The sequence below is a fragment of the Pseudophryne corroboree genome, chromosome 5 (genome assembly GCF_028390025.1).
Source record: "Pseudophryne corroboree isolate aPseCor3 chromosome 5, aPseCor3.hap2, whole genome shotgun sequence".
Classification (NCBI taxonomy): domain Eukaryota; kingdom Metazoa; phylum Chordata; class Amphibia; order Anura; family Myobatrachidae; genus Pseudophryne; species Pseudophryne corroboree.
This window is the reverse complement of record NC_086448.1, coordinates 106,978,306-106,999,229: the sequence shown is the minus strand read 5'-3', so window position 1 is coordinate 106,999,229 and position 20,924 is coordinate 106,978,306. Positions and strand designations below refer to the sequence as shown.

Here is a 20,924-nt window from a genome sequence, read left to right as displayed (position 1 = left end):
CCCGTTAAATTATCTGTTTTCAAGTGTTATCAAATAGAATCTGTAATAAGTTCATAGACCTGTGTGTTAACTCTGCCGACTACTTAACAGGGGGGGGGGGGGGGGGGTTTCAGAGTCAATTGCCGCGGTAGAATTTAATTCCCCCCTTTTCCTATCTTGCAACATTTGAAGGATCAAGTGTGAAAATAGGTAAAGCCATCTTTTTTTCTTTAAGTCAACTGTTATCTGAATGTAATTGAAGAGTATACACGACAGCTTTTCAACTCCCACCTGCTAATTTACCTAGCTAAGGCACTCAGCGGTGATGTAACTTTGCTCATCTTTCCTCTCACCCCAGAGGGTTGCGCAAGAAAAGGAGTCAATATTTACCATAATATGCAGACATCACAGATAATTTAAAGTACTGTACCAGCTATATCACAAAGTTGATTTCATAATCTATTCTTTCAAAGTAGAAGAGCTTTAGCAAGTGGCGAGACAAATAACGACAGTAAATGTGATAAAATGCATTAAATATTTATTTGTAACTTAAGGAAAAAAAAAGAAGTTGGTTTCAAAAGTTTTTTTTTTTTTATATATACAGTTTTACATAATTGTCATAACCTGACAAAATGTGCAATACTTTATGGTCAAATCCTCATTTTTAAAATGAATAGAGAACTAGCAAGCTTGCCCGACTCAGGTGAGTGGGATGGGGCAACAATCAGGCACCTTATTTATACCATATGAAATAAAGCACAGCACAAGTGCCGCAATCGCGAATTGACCTTTTGTTTGCAATTCCAAGCAACCTAATTAAAACTTAATAGAAATGTAGGAAAATTTATGATTACTAATAATAATAAAAAATAAAACACAAGTGTATATATGTATAATGGAGAACTGAAGGAAAAAAAAAAAAAAAAGGAACTGCTAAATATGTAAAGCCACGTAATTAAACATTGATAAAGTGGTGAAGCATTTACACATTCGGAGCTCATACACCATGCTTATATTAAAAGGCACTAAGAATAATTGTCCTCTGTATCCGTCTAATACAGGGGTATTCAAAACATGCAGCGCTACAGCTGCTGTGGCACTACACATACCAGCATGCCCTGCCACAATTGTATGATGCCCTGAAAACTGTGGCCTGGCATGCTGGTATATTAAGTCCATAGTAGCAGAAGGCATGCATGGTGAATATCTCTGGTCGAATGTAGATTATTCCCGTTGTAGAGTGGCATCAAAATGGCAGTAATTGTGGCAACAAAGCATAATAGGTATTGACACTGCTTGGCCCAAAATACCCCTCTCCCAACCTTCATCATCCTTCTATTGTGAAAAGTACATTACATATGAACAATGTATTCATATCTAGTATATTAGGTTAGCAAGCCAGATCTAAGGTTAGGGGATAGGGTATGTCACCAGTGGGATTTGTGGAAGTAAAGCCCCAGGCAGCCCCTACAGGTATGCACATATGAAACTCTTCTATAGTTCCATGGAGGAGAGATGGACACTCCGACAACTGACCCCTGAGAACAGATGGATGCACTGGGCACAGCTATCTTGACCAAGCTGGGACCAGTGAAAATGAGACGAGACATTCATTGTCAGCAATCCAAGCTCTTGTCTGCTTTGGTAACGTGCTTCTGTGAACAACGTCACTAATTACCCTTATACTAGACACATTTAAACAAAGCTATATAAAACCATTAATGGCCTACTCGCTGTTGACAGAGCTTGATATAAAGCTTTATCCTTCAGTTCTCCATTACACATCATTCATGATTTATAGAGCACAGGTTCTCAATCTCGGCCCTCAGGACCCCACACGGTTCATGTTTTCCAGGTCACCTGTGGATTATTAAAATGTGACAGTTGGTGTTACACAGTGCACCTGCTGGGCGAGAAAAAACGTGACCTGGTGGGGTCCTGAGGACAGAGTTTGAGAACCACTGTTCTAGAGGATGGTGTTCCACCTAGATAGAATAATGGTGGTCATTCCGAGTTGTTCGCTCGGTAATTTTCTTCGCATAACAGCGATTTTCCGCTAATTGCGCATGCGCAATGTTCGCACTGCGACTGCGCCAAGTAAATTTGCTAAGAAGTTTGGTAATTTACTCACGGCATTACGAGGTTTTTTTCTTCGTTCTGGTGATCGTAATGTGATTGACAGGAAGTGGGTGTTTCTGGGCGGAAACTGGCCGTTTTATGGGAGTGTGTGAAAAAACGCTGCCGTTTCTGGGAAAAACGCGGGAGTGGCTGGAGAAACGGGGGAGTGTCTGGGCGAACGCTGGGTGTGTTTGTGACGTCAAACCAGGAACGAAACTGACTGAACTGATCGCAGTGGCAGAGTATGTTCCGAGCTACTCAGAAACTGCTAAGAAATTTCTATTCGCAATTTTGAGAATCTTTCGTTCGCAATTTTGATAAGCTAAGATTCACTCCCAGTAGGCGGCGGCTTAGCGTGTGCAATGCTGCTAAAAGCAGCTTGCGAGCGAACAACTCGGAATGAGGGCCAATATTGTAACATGTTTGTAAATGCTTAGGACAATAATTTCTATGAAGCCAACTGCAGCCCTGTTATAAGTAGGGGTTTGTGGGCAAAATACAATAAAAAAAAAAAAGGAAGAAATAAAATAAAAACAGAAAAATAGATGACGATGATGCAGAACTTCCATATTACAACTATGGCACATTATCGGCAAAGTATTGTAGTGAAGATGTGACGTATACTGAATAACTGTGTTTGCAAGATCAGAGATGCAAATCACATGTCAAATCATCAGAAATGATCTAAGTTACATAAAACCGTTTTATTTCCAACGTAATAAGCTTATTTATGATCCTGTAAAAGACTAGCCATAATGAATAAAAAAAACAAATAAAATAGCTGACCTGTCTGCCTAGTAAGGAAAACACACCAGGAGATGTAGCGTTGTAAAATAGTTATATATAAAGTATACAGTTTATAAAGGTCATTAAAAAAAAACAACGTATCATCATTTCCTCCAATCAGAGCAAACATTTTTTTTAAAAAGAAAACGTTTTAGGAATTTTTCTAAGAGTAAGATATTTAATTGCACCTTTTAGAATGGAAATAAAAGTCCAAAATGCTATGAGTTACTGAATAATATCCTTTGTGTAAAAAGCTATCACAAACAGTAGTACAGTAGTTAAAACAATCTTCCAGCCTTCGTTCTGTACAATGCTGTGCTGCGTTGTCAATGAGACGAAGAGATCGCACACTGAAGTAACAGTTGAGTGTTGCAGTATCTCCATTCCCACGAAAACAAGAAAAAATTGACCCATTAAGCCAGAGGTAGGCAGATCTGGCTCCTCTGCCATTGTGGAACTACTGTCCCCAGCATGTGGGTAATAGCTCCACAGTTTCTTAAGAACCACAGGTTACCTGTGTCTGCATTAAGCAATTCTGTTTAAAAACCATTTAAAAAAAAAAAAACTAAAACAAAAACATCCAAACAAAAAGCTACATATATCCCATTTGTAAAACGGCAGTGTGCGCGGTAATTGATCTGGTTGTACAAATGAATTGATAAAACATTATGAAAAAAATTGTTCTTGGTGAGGTTGTCTGTAGTGTATTCACTTTTCAGGTATTTTCCTGATGTTTCGTCACTTGATTCAAGTGTGGCTCAGAGAAAGGTCTGAGGTTTCTATAAATTAAGCATGGAGATGTTGTAATGTATGACAGTACTCGTAACGCGTTCACAGAGTAAGTAGCATCCCATGTCCTGCTGGTGGCAAGTTATCTCACTCCGGTCCTGCAGGTCATCCACTCAAGGCCTTGACATAACCTGCAGAGGGAAAGGTAATTTGCATCAGGAACGTTTCTGTCGGCAGCTTTTAAAGACAGTGGAACCCATATAATGCAATCTCATTATTAAAAAACATTCATGTAAATGCACTTTTTAGCTTTATCTGGCCACACTGTTGAAATTTCAATTCTAAACCCCCCCCCCCCCCCCCCCCCAAACATTTCTTACACAGTGGGTAAAAAAGGCAGCCAAAGAGGATAAACTAAATATGAAAGCATAGTATTTAGCACTTAGTAAACCCCCCATTCTTACAAAGCATTAGTGTCATAACAGATGGTGTAATGGTTCGCATTACTGCCTTAAAGCACTGAGGTCCTGGATTCCATTCCCGCCATGGCCCTGTGTGGAGTTTGTATGTTCTCCCCGTGCTTGCGTGGGTTTCCTCCGGGTACTCCAGCTTCTCCCCACAATCCAAAAATATAATGGTAGGTTAATTGGCTCCCAACAAAATTAACCCTAGTGTGAATGTGTCTGTGTGTACATGTGATAGGGAATATAGATTGTAAGCTCCACTGGGGCAGGGACTGATGTGAATGGGCAAATATTCTCTGTACAGCACTGTGGAATGTGTGCGTGCTATATAAATATCTGGTAATAAATAAATAAACAAATAAATAAATAAATAGAGACCCATCTGATGCACATTAGAAGCATTCCTAATTGAAGCAGTGTTACGTTAACACCAGTTAATATGGATTGAACAAAGAACACGCTAGACACGTAGTTAGTGACCCCATTTCAAATGCATTAAGATTATACACTGCTGTACTGTGGCTTGTTTGCAAAACAGATGGGAAAAAGTCCGATATAAGATATTGAGAACAGGATGAAATTTAGATGGAAGGAGAGGGAGAACGGAAAATGTACATTGGGTACAGGTATAGGACACCACTGCGGTAACAGAAAACATGAGATGCAGTTCATTTATCAGATGACTAGCTTCAATGGAGAGCAGTAAAAGTGAACAGGAAATAGAAACGCAGGGAAATAGGAAAGGGGAGTAATCCAGCAGTGGAGACCAGCGTGCCTGTAAGGCCGATTCTCTGTGTAGATCACAGACATGTCCCGTGCCCATATGCATTACCCTGCAGGTCAATGGGCAGAGCCAGTGACAGGAATTAACGTTTGTGACTCTGCATCACTTATACATACCCCTCTCCTGTGAGCGCACAGCAGGACTGGATGTGCCACGGATGATCCTTTATGGAGCTGAGGGTGAGGTATTTAGAAATATCTGCCGCAGTCATGCACCCTTTCATGTCCTGTTTGTTCGCGAATATGAGAACCGCTGCCTTCCGTAAGTCCTAAGAGGACAACGCACGAATCACGATCACATTGTGTTTTGATGTTGAGCAATGTGACCCAACTATAACATTATAACTAAAGTCAGAGTACCCATACATTTAAGACAAAAGCCTAAACATTCTTATGACGGACATAGAATTCAATATTTCATGTTAGAAAGTATGCAAATGCAGGAGTCTCGAAAACCCAGAATTTGGAGCGTGAATGAGATAGCGAGACCTTTGTTTTCTGATGGCTCAATGTACACTGTCTCATGCACACAATTATAGAAAATATGGCATAAAATTACCTTCAGGCTATGGGGTGTATTCAATACCTGTCGGAAACTGCCGTCTTGTTGGAAAGACGTCAGTTTCAGACAGGTTTAGGTCGGAAGGAGTTCCGACCTATTCAATGCCGGCTGACTTTTTCCGACTTGTCGGAATCCACGTTGGCTGTCAGCAGCGCGGCCAAACCTGTCAGGTTTCAGCCCCGTTTCAGACAATATCAATCCGACTTTAAAAAAAGTTGGATTGCCATTGTCGGGAACGGGCCAAGCCTGTCGGGTTTGGCCCGGCATTGAATACTGACCCGTCGGATCCGTTGGAAAGGATCCGACAGGTATTGAACACACCCCTATGAGTATAAGGTGTATATGAAACAATGCATTCTATGTTTAGACTTGGGCCCCAGCCCCAAGATCTCATTATGGATAATATTCCAAAATACGGAAAAAGCAGATATCCAACACACAGATGGGTCCATGTTTATCTTGGACTTTAAATAAGATTTTACTTACCGATAAATCTATTTCTCGTAGTCCGTAGTGGATGCTGGGACTCCGTAAGGACCATGGGGAATAGCGGCTCCGCAGGAGACAGGGCACAAAATAAAAGCTTGAGATATCAGGTGGTGTGCACTGGCTCCTCCCCCTATGACCCTCCTCCAAGCCAGTTAGGATACTGTGCCCGGACGAGCGTACATAATAAGGAAGGATATTGAATCCCGGGTAAGACTCATACCAGCCACACCAATCACACCGTACAACTCGTGATCTGAACCCAGTTAACAGTATGATAAATTTAAAGGAGCCTCTGAAAAGATTGCTCAACAATAATAACCCGAATTTTTTGTAACAATAACTATATACAAGTATTGCAGACAATCCGCACTAGGGATGGGCGCCCAGCATCCACTACGGACTACGAGAAATAGATTTATCGGTAAGTAAAATCTTATTTTCTCTAACGTCCTAAGTGGATGCTGGGACTCCGTAAGGACCATGGGGATTATACCAAAGCTCCCAAACGGGCGGGAGAGTGCGGATGACTCTGCAGCACCGAATGAGAGAACTCCAGGTCCTCCTCAGCCAGGGTATCAAATTTGTAGAATTTAGCAAACGTGTTTGCCCCTGACCAAGTAGCTGCTCGGCAAAGTTGTAAAGCCGAGACCCCTCGGGCAGCCGCCCAAGATGAGCCCACTTTCCTTGTGGAATGGGCTTTTACTGATTTTGGCTGTGGCAATCCTGCCACGGAATGTGCAAGCTGAATTGTACTACAAATCCAACGAGCAATCGTCTGCTTTGAAGCAGGAGCACCCAGCTTGTTGGGTGCATACAGGATAAACAGCGAGTCAGTTTTCCTGACTCCAGCCGTCCTGGAAACATATATTTTCAAGGCCCTGACAACGTCCAGCAACTTAGAGTCCTCTAAGTCCCTAGTAGCCGCAGGTACCACAATAGGTTGGTTCATGTGAAATGCAGAAACCACCTTAGGTAGAAATTGAGGACGAGTCCTCAATTCCGCCCTGTCAGAATGAAAATTTAGGTAAGGGCTTTTACATGATAAAGCCGCCAATTCTGACACACGCCTAGCTGAAGCCAAGGCCAACAGCATCGACACCTTCCACGTGAGATATTTTAAATCTACCGTAGACAATGGTTCAAACCAGTGTGATTTTAGAAATCTCAACACAACATTGAGATCCCAAGGTGCCACTGGAGGCACAAAAGGAGGCTGTATGTGCAGCACCCCTTTCACAAATGTCTGAACTTCAGGTACTGAAGCCAGTTCTTTCTGGAAGAATATCGACAGGGCCGAAATTTGAACCTTAATGGACCCTAATTTTAGGCCCATAGACAGTCCTGTTTGCAGGAAATGCAAGAACCGACCCAGTTGAAATTCCTGTGTAGGGGCCTTCTTGGCCTCACACCACGCAACATAATTACGCCAAATGCGGTGATAATGTTTTGCGGTTACTTCCTTTCTGGCTTTTACCAGAGTAGGGATGACTTCTTCTGGAATGCCCTTGTCCTTCAGTATCCGGCGTTCAACCGCCATGCCGTCAAACGCAGCCGCGGTAAGTCTTGGAACAGACAAGGCCCCTGCAGTAGCAGGTCCTGTCTTAGAGGTAGAGGCCACGGTTCGTCCGTGAGCATCTCTTGAAGTTCCGGGTACCAAGACCTTCTTGGCCAATCCGGAACCACGAGTATAGTCCTTACTCCTCTCCTTCTTATGATTCTCAATACTTTCGGTATGAGGGGCAGAGGAGGGAATACATACACTGACTGGTACACCCACGGAGTTACCAGAGCGTCCACTGCTATTGCCTGAGGGTCCCTTGACCTGGCGCAATATCTGTCCAGTTTTTTGTTTAGACGTGACGCCATCATGTCCACCTTTGGTCTTTCCCAACGGTTTACAATTTGGTGGAAGACTTCTGGGTGAAGTCCCCACTCTCCCGGGTGAAGGTCGTGTCTGCTGAGGAAGTCTGCTTCCCAGTTGTCCACTCCCGGAATGAACACTGCTGACAGTGCTATCACATGATTTTCCGCCCAGCGAAGAATCCTTGCAGTTTCTGCCATTGCCCTCCTGCTTCTCGTGCCGCCCTGTCTGTTTATGTGGGCGACTGACGTGATGTTGTCCGACTGGATCAACACCGCCTGACCCTGAAGCAGAGGTTTTGCTTGAATTAAGGCATTGTAAATGGCCCCTAGTTCTAGAATGTTTATATGAAGAGATGTTTCCATGCTTGACCACAAGCCCTGGAAATTCCTTCCCTGTGTGACTGCTCCCCAGCCTCTCAGGCTGGCATCCGTGGTTACCAGGATCCAATCCTGAATGCCAAATCTGCGGCCCTCTAGTAGATGAGCCCTCTGAAGCCACCACAGGAGAGACACCCTTGTCCTTGGCGACAGGGTTATCCGTTGATGCATCTGAAGATGCGATCCGGACCATTTGTCCAGTAGATCCCACTGAAAAGTTCTTGCATGGAATCTTCCGAATGGAATCGCTTCGTAAGAAGCCACCATTTTTCCCAGGACCCTTGTGCACTGATGCACTGAGACCTGTCCTGGTTTTAGGAGGTTCCTGACTAGCTCGGATAACTCCCTGGCCTTCTCCTCCGGGAGAAACACCTTCTTCTGGACTGTGTCCAGAATCATTCCTAAGAACAGTAGACGTGTCGTTGGAATCAGCTGCGATTTTGGAATATTTAGAATCCATCCGTGCTGACTTAGCACTACCTGAGATAGTGCCACTCCGACTTCTAACTGTTCCTTGGTTCTTGCCCTTATCAGGAGATCGTCCAAGTAAGGGATAATTAAGATGCCTTTTCTTCGTAGAAGAATCATCATTTCGGCCATTACCTTGGTAAAGACCCGAGGCGCCGTGGACAATCCAAACGGCAGCGTCTGAAACTGATAATGACAGTTTTGTACTACAAACCTGAGGTACCCTTGGTGAGAAGGATATATTGGGACGTGGAGATAAGCATCCTTGATGTCCAGCGACACCATATAGTCCCCCTCTTCCAGGTTCGCTATCACCGCTCTGAGTGACTCCATCTTGAATTTGAACCTTTTTATGTAAGTGTTCAAAGATTTTAGATTTAATATTGGTCTCACCGAGCCGTCCGGCTTCGGTACCACAAATAGTGTGGAATAATACCCCTTCCCCTGTTGTAAGAGGGGTACCTTGATTATCACCTGCTGGGAGTACAGCTTGTGAATGGCTTCCAGAACTGCCTCCCTGTCGGAGGGAGACTTTGGTAAAGCAGACTTCAGGAACCGATGAGGAGGAAACGCCTCGAATTGCTTGTAAAGCCCCAGCGTCATGCTGAAGACTTGGCAGAAGCAGGGGAGGGCTTCTGCTCCTGGGAAGCGGCTGCATGGTGCTGCCTTTTTCCTCTTCCTCTGCCCTTGGGCAGAAAAGAGTGACCTTTTGCTCGCTTGTACTTATGGGAACGAAAGGACTGAGTTTGAAAAGACTGTGTCTTTTTCTGTTGATGTGAAGTAACCTGGGGTAAAAAGGTGGATTTTCCAGCCGTTGCCGTGGCCACCAGGTCTGTTAGACCAGCCCCAAATAACTCCTCCCCCTTATACGGCAATACTTCCATGTGCCGTTTGGAATCTGCGTCCCCTGACCACTGTCTGGTCCATAATGCTCTTCTGGCAGAGATGGACATTGCGCTTACTCTTGATGCCAGGGTACAAATATCCCTCTGCGCATCACGCATATATAGCAATGCATCCTTTAAATGTTCTATAGTTAACAGAATATTGTCCCTATCCAGGGTATCAATATTTTCAGTCAGGGAATCCGCCCATGCGACTCCAGCACTGCACATCCAGGCTGATGCGATTGCTGGTCGCAGTATAACACCAGTATGTGTGTATATACTTTTCAGGATATTTTCCAGCCTCCTATCAGCTGGTTCTTTGAGGGTGGCCGTATCAGGGGACGGTAACGCTACTTGTTTAGATAAACGTGTGAGCGCCTTATCTACCCTAGGGGGTGTTTCCCACCGTGCCCTAACCTCTGGCGGGAAAGGGTATAGTGCTAATAACTTATTCGAAATTAGCTGTTTTTTATCGGGGGAAACCCACGCTTTATCACACACCTCATTTATTTCCTCAGACTCAGGAAAAACTATTGGCAGTTTTTTCACACCCCACATAATACCCGCCTTTGAGGTATTTGTAGTGTCAGAAAGGTTCAATGCCTCTTTCATTGCCGTGATCATGTAACGTGTGGCCCTACTGGACATTACGTTTGTCTCGTCACCGTCGACACTAGATTCAGTATCTGGATCCGTGTCGACCCACTGAGGTAGCGGCCGTTTTAGGGCCCCTGAGGGTGTCTGAGACGCCTGAACAGGCACTAATTGATTTGCCGGCTTTCTCATGTCGTCAACAGTTTTTTGTAAATTGCTGACATTATCACTTAATTGCTTAAACACAATCATCCAGTCAGGTGTCGACTCCCTAGGGGGTGACATCACTAACACAGGCAACTGCTCCGCCTCCACCTCATTTTCCTCCTCATACATGTCGACACACGCGTACCGACACACAGCACACACACCGGGAATGCTCTGATAGAGGACAGGACCCTACTTAGCCCTTTGGAGAGACAGAGGGAGAGTCTGCCAGCACACACCCAGCGCTATATATATACAGGGATAACCTTATATAAGTGTTAATCCCTTATAGCTGCTGTTAATCTAGTTATTTGCTGCCAAAATGCCCCCCCTTCTCTTTTTTACCCTGAATCAGATGCAGTACTGCAGGGGAGAATCAGGGAGCCGTCCTTCCAGCGGAGCTGTGAGGGAATAATGGCGCCAGTGTGCTGAGGAGATAGGCCCCGCCCCTTCACGACGTCCTTAACTCCCGCTTTTTTGTGTAAAATGGCAGGGGGAAAAATACATCCATATAGCCCTGGAGCTATATGTGATGTATTCCTTTTGCCAGCTAAGGTATATGTGTGTTATATTGCGTCTCAGGGCGCTCCCCCCCAGCGCCCTGCACCCTCAGTGACCGGAGTGTGAAGTGTGCTGAGAGCAATGGCGCACAGCTGCGGTGCTGTGCGCTACCTTAGTCTTGAAGACAGGATGTCTTCTGCCGCCGCTTTCACCGGACCTTCGTCTCTTCTGGCTCTGTAAGGGGGACGGCGGCGCGGCTCCGGTGACCCATCCAGGCTGAACCTGTGATCGTCCCTCTGGAGCTAACGTCCAGTAGCCTAAGAAGCCCAAACCACTCTGCACTCAGGTGAGTTCGCTTCTTCTCCCCTTAGTCCCACGATGCAGTGAGCCTGTTGCCAGCAGGACTCACTGAAAATAAAAAAACCTAACTAAACTTTTATTCTAAGCAGCTCTGGAGAGCTACCTAGTTTGCACCCTTCTCGGCCGGGCACAAAAATCTAACTGGCTTGGAGGAGGGTCATAGGGGGAGGAGCCAGTGCACACCACCTGATATCTCAAGCTTTTATTTTGTGCCCTGTCTCCTGCGGAGCCGCTATTCCCCATGGTCCTTACGGAGTCCCAGCATCCACTTAGGACGTTAGAGAAATAGGATTAACGGAGACTGGGCATTCGGACTTAATCCCCTGATGTATTGTTCTTTGTATTGTATTGCACCTGAGAACAATAGATGAAGGGTTTATGTAAATAAACTATGGTGTGCCAAGGCGCAGCAAAGAAGCCAAGATAACCGTGGATCTATCTGTACCACTTTGTGCTGTGTGACACAATCCAACAAGTTATACAAAACAGAACCTAGTACTATACAGAGGCACTATATCAAGTTTAGTTTTAGGAGGTCCTATGACCCGTAGCCCAGGTGGCGGTCATGACCAAGCAAGACAGTAACTAGTTTGTGCCACAGATTGAGTATTACTGTAAATAAGCCTGAAAGTACCAGACTTGAGAACCATTGAGAGAGACGAAGCTTGGCCACCAAGGTTCAATCTTAATTTACCAAGAGCAAATGCTATTGATTAGGAGCCACAACATACGCCTAGCTAAATGTTATGCGACAAATGTTGGGGTGCCACAATCATTATGCCAGCAGTTGCTGATCACGCTCCCAGCAGGAACAGGGAACCAGGATGTAATGTGACTTCTGCGTAAGCGATGGTCAGCGCACCACAAACTCACTGCCTTGCTTTTCCAGTTACCTGATTTAGTTTAACCAATATGAGCAGACTGGGGCTAGAGGAACTGGTTACCAGGAGACACCAGGGCTGGCTTACCGGGACAAGTAAGAGGGGTTTATCGTTATATCTTATATACAAGTAGGGCAAAACAAATGTCGGGGATAAAAAGCAGCAAAAACTAAACAGGACGTAACGTAAAGACATGCAGGTTGTACAAGGAGACAAGTGTCTAACACCAGCCTAAGGTATGTATATCAGTGGTAACTTACTTCATGAGCAAGCATTCTGTAGAGCTCCTCTTTTGTGATGGAGAGCCTCTCTCGGTCAGTGCTGTCTACAACCAGGATAATAAACTGAGGAGACAATAGTTTTTCCTTTTAGTCAATAGCAAGTAAAAATGATTGCATAAAAAAAAAAAAAAAATGAATTAAAAAAGAAAAAAAGAAAAAAAGAATTTACTCACCGGTAATTCTATTTCTCGTAGTCCGTAGTGGATGCTGGGAACTCCGTAAGGACCATGGGGAATAGACGGGCTCCGCAGGAGACTGGGCACACTAAAAGAAAGATTAGGTACTATCTGGTGTGCACTGGCTCCTCCCTCTATGCCCCTCCTCCAGACCTCAGTTAAGGAAACTGTGCCCGGAAGAGCTGACATTACAAGGAAAGGATTTGGAATCCAGGGTAAGACTCATACCAGCCACACCAATCACACCGTACAACTCGTGATAACTATGCCCAGTTAACAGTATGAACAAAAAACTGAGCCTCATTTAAAAGATGGCTCATAACAATAACCCTTAAGTTAAGCAATAACTATATACATGTATTGCAGAGAGTCCGCACTTGGGACGGGCGCCCAGCATCCACTACGGACTACGAGAAATAGTATTACCGGTGAGTAAATTCTTATTTTCTCTGACGTCCTAGTAGATGCTGGGAACTCCGTAAGGACCATGGGGATTATACCAAAGCTCCCAAACGGGCGGGAGAGTGCGGATGACTCTGCAGCACCGAATGAGCAAACTCAAGGTCCTCCTCAGCCAGTGTATCAAACTTGTAGAATTTTGCAAATGTGTTTGAACCCGACCAAGTAGCAGCTCGGCAAAGCTGTAATGCCAAGACCCCTCGGGCAGCCGCCCAAGAAAGAGCCCACCTTCCTTGTGGAATGGGCTTTTACTGATTTAGGATGCGGCAGTCCAGCCGCAGAATGTGCTGGCTGAATCGTGCCACAGATCCAGCGAGCAATAGTCTGCTTTTAAGCAGGAGCACCCAGCTTGTTGGGTGCATGCAGGATAAATAGCGAGTCAGTTTTTCTGACTCTAGCCGTCATGGAAACATAAATTTTCAGGGCCCGGACCACGTCCAGCAACTTGGAGTCCTCCAAGTCCCTAGTAGCCGCAGGCACCACCATAGGTTGGTTCAAATGAAACGATGATACCACCTTAGGGAGAAATTGGGGACGAGTCCTCAATTCTGCCCTTTCCATATGGAAGATCAGATATGGGCTCCTACATGACAAAGCCGCCAATTCTGACACACGCCTAGTCCAAGCTAAGGCCAAAAGCATGACCACTATCCACGTGAGATATTTTAGCTCCACGGTCTTAAGTGGCTCAAACCAGTGGGATTTTAGGAATCCAACACAACGTTAAGATCCCATGGTGCCACTGGTGGCACAAAAGGAGGCTGAATATGCAGCACCCCTGTAACAACGTCTGAACTTCAGGCAGTGAAGCCAGTTCGTTTTGAGAGAAAAAGGAAAAGGGCCGAAATCTTGACCCTTATGGATCCTAATTTTAGGCCCATAGTCACTCCTGACTGTAGGAAGTGCAGGAATCGACCCCGCTGGAATTCCTCTGTAGGGCCTTCCCGGCCACACACCAAGCAACCTATTTTCGCCATATAGAGTGAAAAAGTCTTGCCGTCACGTCTTTCCTAGCCTTTATCAGCGTAGGAATAACTGCATCCGGGATGCCCTTTTCCGCAAGGATCCGGCATTCAACCGCCATGCCGTCAAATGCAGCAGCGGTAAGTCTTGGAACAGACAGGGCCCCTGTTGCAACATGTCCTGTCTGAGAGGCAGAGGCCATAGGTCCTCTGAGAGCATTTCTTGCAGTTCCGGGTACCGAGTCCTTCTTGGCCAATCCGGAGCAAAGAATATTGTTCACACTCCTCCTTTTATTACAATTCTCAGCCCTTGGGTCTGAGAGGAAGAGGAGGGAATACATAGACCGACTGGAACACCCACGGTGTTACTAGTGCGACCACAGCTATCGCCTGAGAGTCCCTTGACCCAGCGTAAAACCTGTTTTATCTTTTTATTGAGGTGGGACGCCATCTAGTCCACCTGAGGCAGTTCCCATCAATTTGCAAAACTGCGTGAAGACTTCCTGATGAAGTTACCACTTTCCCGGGTGGAGGTCGTATCTGCTGAGGAAGTCTGCTTCCCAGTTGTCCACTCCCGGAATGAACACTGCTGACAGTGCACTTACTTGATTCTCCACCCAGCGAAGAATTCTGGTGGCTTCTACCCTCGCCACCCTGCTCCTTGGGCCGCCTTGGCGGTTTACATGAGCCCCTGCGGTCTGACTGGATCAGAACCGGCTGGTCGCGAAGCAGGAACTCCGCTTGACTTAGGGCGTTGTATATGGCCCTTAGTTCCAGGATATTGATGTGAAGGCAAGTCTGTTGGCTTGACCACAAACCTTGGAATTTTCTTCCCCGTGTAACTGCCCCCCACCCTCGGAGGCTTGCGTCCGTGGTAACCAGGACCCAGTCCTGAATGCCGAATCTGCGGCCCTCGAGAAGGTGAGCACTCCGCAGCCACCACAGGAGAGACACCCTGGCCCTGGGGGATAGGGTGATTAACCGATGCATCTGAAGATGTGATCCGGACCACTTGTCCAGTAAGTTCCATTGTCCTTGCATGGAACCAGCCGAAGGGGATGGCCTCGTATGATGCCACCATCCTTCCCAGGACTCGAGTGCAGTGATGCACTAACACCTGTTTTGTTTTTCAATAGATTCCTGACCAGTGTCATGAGCTCCTGAGCTCTCTCTATCGGGTCTGTGTCTAGGATCATTTCTGGTCTGTGTCTAGGATCATGCCTAGGCGAGGCAGATGAGCTGTAGGAACCAACTGCGACTTCGGAATATATAGAATCCAGTCGTGTTGCCGTTTCACTTCCAGAGAAAGTGATACGCTGTCCAGCAACTGCTCTCATGATCTCGCTTTTATGAGGAGATCATCCAAGTATGTGATAATAGTGACACCTTGCTTCCGCAGGAGCACCATCATATCCGCCATTACCTTGGTGAAATTGGTAATGACAATCCCGTACCGCAATTCTGAGGTACGCCTGATGAGGTGGATAAATGGGGACCTGAAGGTATGCATCCCTTATGTCCCGATTCACGATAAAGTCTCCCCCTTTTCAGGCTTGCAATGACCGCTCTTAGAGATTCCAGCTTGAACCTTTTCAGGTATATGTTCAGGGATTTTAATTCAATATGGGTCTAACCGAACCGTCTGGTTTCGGGATTACAACATGGTCGAATAATAACACCCTCTTGTTGAAGGAGGGGACCCTTGACCACCACCTGTTGAAGATACAATTTGCGAATTGCAGTTAACACTGGCTCCCTCTCTTGGGGGGAAGCCCGCCGGGTCATCGGTGAGGGGGCATCTTCTCACAGTCCAGCCTGTATCCCTGCGACACAATTTCTATTGCCCAGGGATCTAACAGGGAGTGAACCCACTTGTGGCTGAACTTACGAAGGCGTGTCCCCACCGGGCCTAGCTCCGCCTGTGGAGCCCCAGCGACATGCGGTGGATTTTTGTAGAGGCCGGGGAGGACTTCTGTTCCTGGGGACTAGCTGTGTTGTACAGCTTCTTTCCTCTGCCCCCGGCTCTGACAAGAAAGGACGCACCTCAGACTTTGTTTCTTTATTCGAAAAGCTGCATTTAATAATGTCGTGCTTTCCTAGGCTGTGCAGGAATATAGGGCAACTAGCAGAATTACCAACTATAGCTGTGGAGACCAGGCCCGAGAACCTTTCTCCACACAATCCTCAGCCTTCCATATGCCTCTTAAGTCGGCATCATCTGTCCAATGTATATTCTACAGGACACGTCAAGCAGAAATCGACATAGCTTTGACTCTAGGACCCAGTATACTCATGTCCCTTTGGGCATGCTTCATAATTATATATCTATCACTTAAGACAGCATCTTAATATATTTATATGCATACTAGGGTCTCAATCTCTGCTGATAAGGTACCTGTCCATGCTGTCACAGCGCTATAAACCCATGCCGACACAATCGCCGGTCTGGGCAGTATACTAGAATGTGCACACTATCTGCAGGATCCCTGAGAATAGCTAGTGCAAACAGGACACCCAAGGGGAAGATTCTCAACACATCCTGGCCCTAGTGGGAAAAGGATACAGCCTGAGAACTCTCTTGTGGGAAGCTGCCGTCTCTTGTCTGGAGATTTCCGCTCTTTTTTCTCATGAGAGGAGGGAAATTTACCTCAGCATTCTTCCCCTTAACATGTGTACTCTCGTGTCAGGGACAGATGAGTCATCAGTGATATGCAAATCCTCTTTTATTCCAATAATCATATATTGAATATCTTTTAGCCCTCTTGGCTGTAACTTTGCATTATCATAGTCGACAGTGCAGTTAAACTCCGTGTCGATACCAGTGTTTGTTATTTTGGATAGTGAGCATAGAGAGACTCTGAAGGTCTCTGTGACATAGGGACAGACCAGGGTAGATTTCCTTTCTGTTCCCTAACCTTTTGTGCAATAATTTTACCTCAGCACTTACACATATCCAAAGAGGTGTCGGCGCTGTCGACGGAGACACCCTCCCACACACATATCCGCTCTATCACCTCCTTAGAGGAGCCTTTTACCTCAGACATGTCGACACACGCGTACCGACACACCACACACACAGGGGATGCTCTATTTGAAGACCGTTCCCCCACCAGGCCCTTTGGAGAGACAGAGAGAGAGTATGCCAGCACACACCCCAGCGCTATATAACCCAGGGATTACACTACAACTCAGTGTTTACCCAGTAGCTGCTGTATATACAAATTTTTGCGCCTAAATTTATGTGCCCCACCCTCTCTTTTCACCCTTTGTGTACCAGGATACTGCAGGGGAGAGCCTGGGGAGCTTCCTTCCAGCTGAGCTGTGAAGAGAAAATGGCGCCGGTGTGCTGAGGAAGAAGGCCTGGCCCCCTCAGCGGCGGGCTTCTGTCCTTTTATGTACTTTAATGGCGGGTTTTTTTTTCACATATACAGTACTAGACTGTATTGTGTGTTTTTATTGCCAAAAGGTAATCTAATTGCAGCCCAGGGCGCCCCCCCCCCAGCGCCCTGCACCCACCAGTGACCGGAGCGTGTGGTGTGCTGTGGGAGCAATGGCGCACAGCTGCAGTGCTGTGCGCTACCTTACTGAAGACCGGAGTCTTCAGCCGCCGATTTTCTCCTGGAATCTTCCGTCTTCTGGCTCTGCAAGGGGGACGGCGGCGCGGCTCCGGACGATCGAGGTCGGGCCCTGTGTTCGATCCCTCTGGAGCTAATGGTGTCCAGTAGCCTTAGAAGCACAAGCTAGCTGCAAGCAGGTAGGTTTGCTTCTCTCCCCTCAGTCCCTCGTAGCAGCGAGTCTGTTGCCAGCAGATCTCACTGAAAATAAAAAACCTAACAAATACTTTCTTTTCTAGTGAGCTCAGGAGAGCCCACTAGGTGCATCCAGCTCTGGCCGGGCACAGATTCTAACTGAGGTCTGGAGGAGGGGTATAGAGGGAGGAGCCAGTGCACACCAGATAGTACCTAATCTTTCTTTTAGTGTGCCCAGTCTCCTGCGGAGCCCGTCTATTCCCCATGGTCCTTACGGAGTTCCCAGCATCCACTAGGACGTCAGAGAAATAGATATTAGAAAATCATAAGTTACTGCAATGGCAGACACAAAAGTCAAACCCCTCCCAGTATTACCACCCGATTCTTCTGATTGTTATCGACCACGGCTGTTAACCCCATTTTCTAACAATGTAGGGTATAGCAAAGAAGCTGACAGCTACCAGGCACCAGCTATGAACACGGGTTATTGGCACATGAGCGCGCATAACCCGTGTTCATATGCAGTTTGAAAGGTGCCAGGGTTGAAATACAGGGTCATCCCTGGTAGCGAGCAGGGATAAACTCGTGTTCAACCGGGCTCGATGTGTGGTATGAACGGGAGCCGGTTTGATGTGACCAGCTTCCCGTTCACTATGTGTGTAAGAGCAGTGCTTGGAGATCATGTGATCTCCAAGTGCCTTCACCACTCCGGCAATATGCCGGATTGCAGACAGCAGTGGCGGAGCGCCTGAGGCAGGACACACCCTGGGAGCTCCTGTGTCAGGCTCCCGTGTGCGACCCGCCTCAGGAGGTGTGAAATGGGTATAAGTTACACTCCTTGCACAGCGCAACTGCAAAGGGTGTCTGCATTATTAGGCAACTGCCTCAAGAAGTACAGCATGTGGCAATATCAAGAGTAGGGTGGCTAGCCACCAGGTCTGCAGTACCCCTTGCCCTGACCCAATACCATGAGGGGTCTGGGCACAATGCAGTGGGGACATGGCTCACAGACCAGCAGCTAAGCCAGCAGGGTCAGTTGTAACTAGTAATAGATATGGAGAGAACATGGGAAAATTTCCTGTATGGACAGTTATGTAAGAAACGAAAAAACAAACAAAGCAAATTAAATGAGAACAGCCTTTGGCAATAGAAGACCTTGAAAAAAAAAAAAAAAAAGTTACACAGAGTAAGAATAAAAGGAAAGCTATTTATATAGTTATGGAGTAAGTAACCAGAGATATCTGGGACAGAATTACATGACAGCGAGCCTAAAAGGAGTAAAGCAAAAAAACAAACCTGATTATAAGGGAGTGACGCAATGTACAATAAAAGTGTAAGCAGCAGACATATAGATTACAGTGATTATACAAACAGGTCAAAGCAAGTGGGAATACTAGCATAGGGTTAAAAAAATACAATAGGCGACCACCTATTCGGATGCTTTTCTAAGGTGCTGACCTTACCTATTAGGATGATCAGTATTACTTTGGTTAGATAATGAGTTATAGTATAATAAAAGATTAGGATGACAGCAAGTTTGTTTGCCTAGTGGCTACATACCACACCTTCGCTGACGGGACACCGACATCAGTGAAGTGAGCGACCTCACTAGATTAGGCATGCATGCGAAATCTAGAACCAGCTATAGCGACGCACGGGGCCGCGCATTGCTGTCGCCGGCACCCTACACACGGAGCGATGTGTGCTTAATTTCTAAGCAATGTAGTCAGATTGCTTAGAAATTAAGTAAAAATCGCTCCGTGTGTACCCCCCTTTAAAGTTCCCTGCAGTTTACTGGCTAGAAAGTGTCTACATTCCTAATTACAGACTGTACATGTGTTATCGGACAGCCTGAACAGATATTGTGGCCATACTCTGAGATCTATATCTGGGTTCCTCCCCTGGGGGAGAAAACATTTCTCAGTTCCTCCTTTGTGAAGGAACAGGGAAACGTCCGTCTGTTGGGTCAGCTGCGGCAGAAAATACATTGCCAGATGCAGCTGACCAATGATCAGATCAGTTGGGCATGTTGGAAGATTTTTCAAGCCTGATCATCACTGAATGGTCACAGCCACACACTATGCAATTAGCAGCCCAATAAGCTGGTAATCAGTGGATCGGGCCAGTAATTGCATAATGCATGCCCAGCATAACTGGCACACAGATGAGGGGCTATTGGGTAGGGGCACCCATAGCAACCAGATTCTGCTTATCATTTTATAGTATGCAATACACAAAGGATAGCTAGAATTTGTTTGCTAAGGGAAACAGCACCACTATCATCTTTAGTTAATCCTCTATGAGTGCACACTACAACACCTGAACACCAGGGAGGCCGGGGAAATCTCCAGCTGGAAGGAAAGAGAACCCGCTCTAAAAACCTGATTTGATAAGATTTTATCGCAAGTCATTATTCCTCATATATTACTAGGCTTTGATGAACTCTTTCTACTGGCTCTGATGTATTTAATAAAATCCCTGCTATAACAGTTATTCATGGTAAGTACTTGTGAAACGTGCGTAGTACAGGGGTCAAGAGATTACCTGCCAATACAATAGGAAACTTCAGACACACTAATTTCTAAAGCCAATATACAACTAATACTTATGTAACGTGTTCATCTTAAATAGCTTGGTATAATTTCCATCATATTATTCCAAGGCAGCACGGTGGCTTATTGGTCAGCATTACTGACTCACCGCACAAAAGGTCATCAGCTCGATTCAAGGCACCATCTGTGCAGAGTCTGAATGTACTCACCATATTTGCATGCGTTTCCTCCTACACTCCTTATGGTAGGGGTCATAGATTGTAAGCTCCACTGAGGTAGGAACTGAGGTTAGTGAATTAATACTTGCTGTAAAGCACTGTGTAACATGTGTGCATTACATAAATAATGTCATATATATAGTATAATTATTCTTTATCCTTAACATCATTATATGATTTCTTTGATCTGAGTTCACGGCCCAGGGGCACAGTAGTGTCTGATGTGGTCTCAACTCTGTGCAGGGATCAGTGGCGTTCTGGCCGCGCAGCCTCCAAAGAGGTAGCAACAGCCCAGCCAGGCAGAGGCACATACACCACTAGTGTTACACACAACACAGGCTCTTAAAGCAGACCAGCCTCATTCCGTGCTGCTATGGCAATAATCTCCTTCTCAACAGACCAATGAACAAATCAGCTGAAATATATATGAACAGCAATTATCTGTTACAATGTTTCCAGGTCAGCTGTCAGTAACGTC

General features: G+C 45.9%; 1 protein-coding gene across 1 annotated transcript in view; it reads right to left on the bottom strand.

Annotated features, from left to right (window-relative positions):
- Positions 1–500: 500 nt before the first annotated feature.
- The window catches only part of ARL5B (ADP ribosylation factor like GTPase 5B), a 57,278-nt gene continuing 36,854 nt past the window's right edge, over positions 501–20,924 (bottom strand). The window contains exons 4-6 of the mRNA XM_063921553.1: positions 12,310–12,393; positions 4,977–5,128; positions 501–3,803 (exon numbers count right to left, since the gene is read on the bottom strand). Of these exons, the coding sequence (XP_063777623.1) occupies positions 3,755–3,803; positions 4,977–5,128; positions 12,310–12,393 (285 nt within the window). The 3' untranslated portion in view covers positions 501–3,754. The remainder of the gene's footprint in view (positions 3,804–4,976; positions 5,129–12,309; positions 12,394–20,924) is intronic.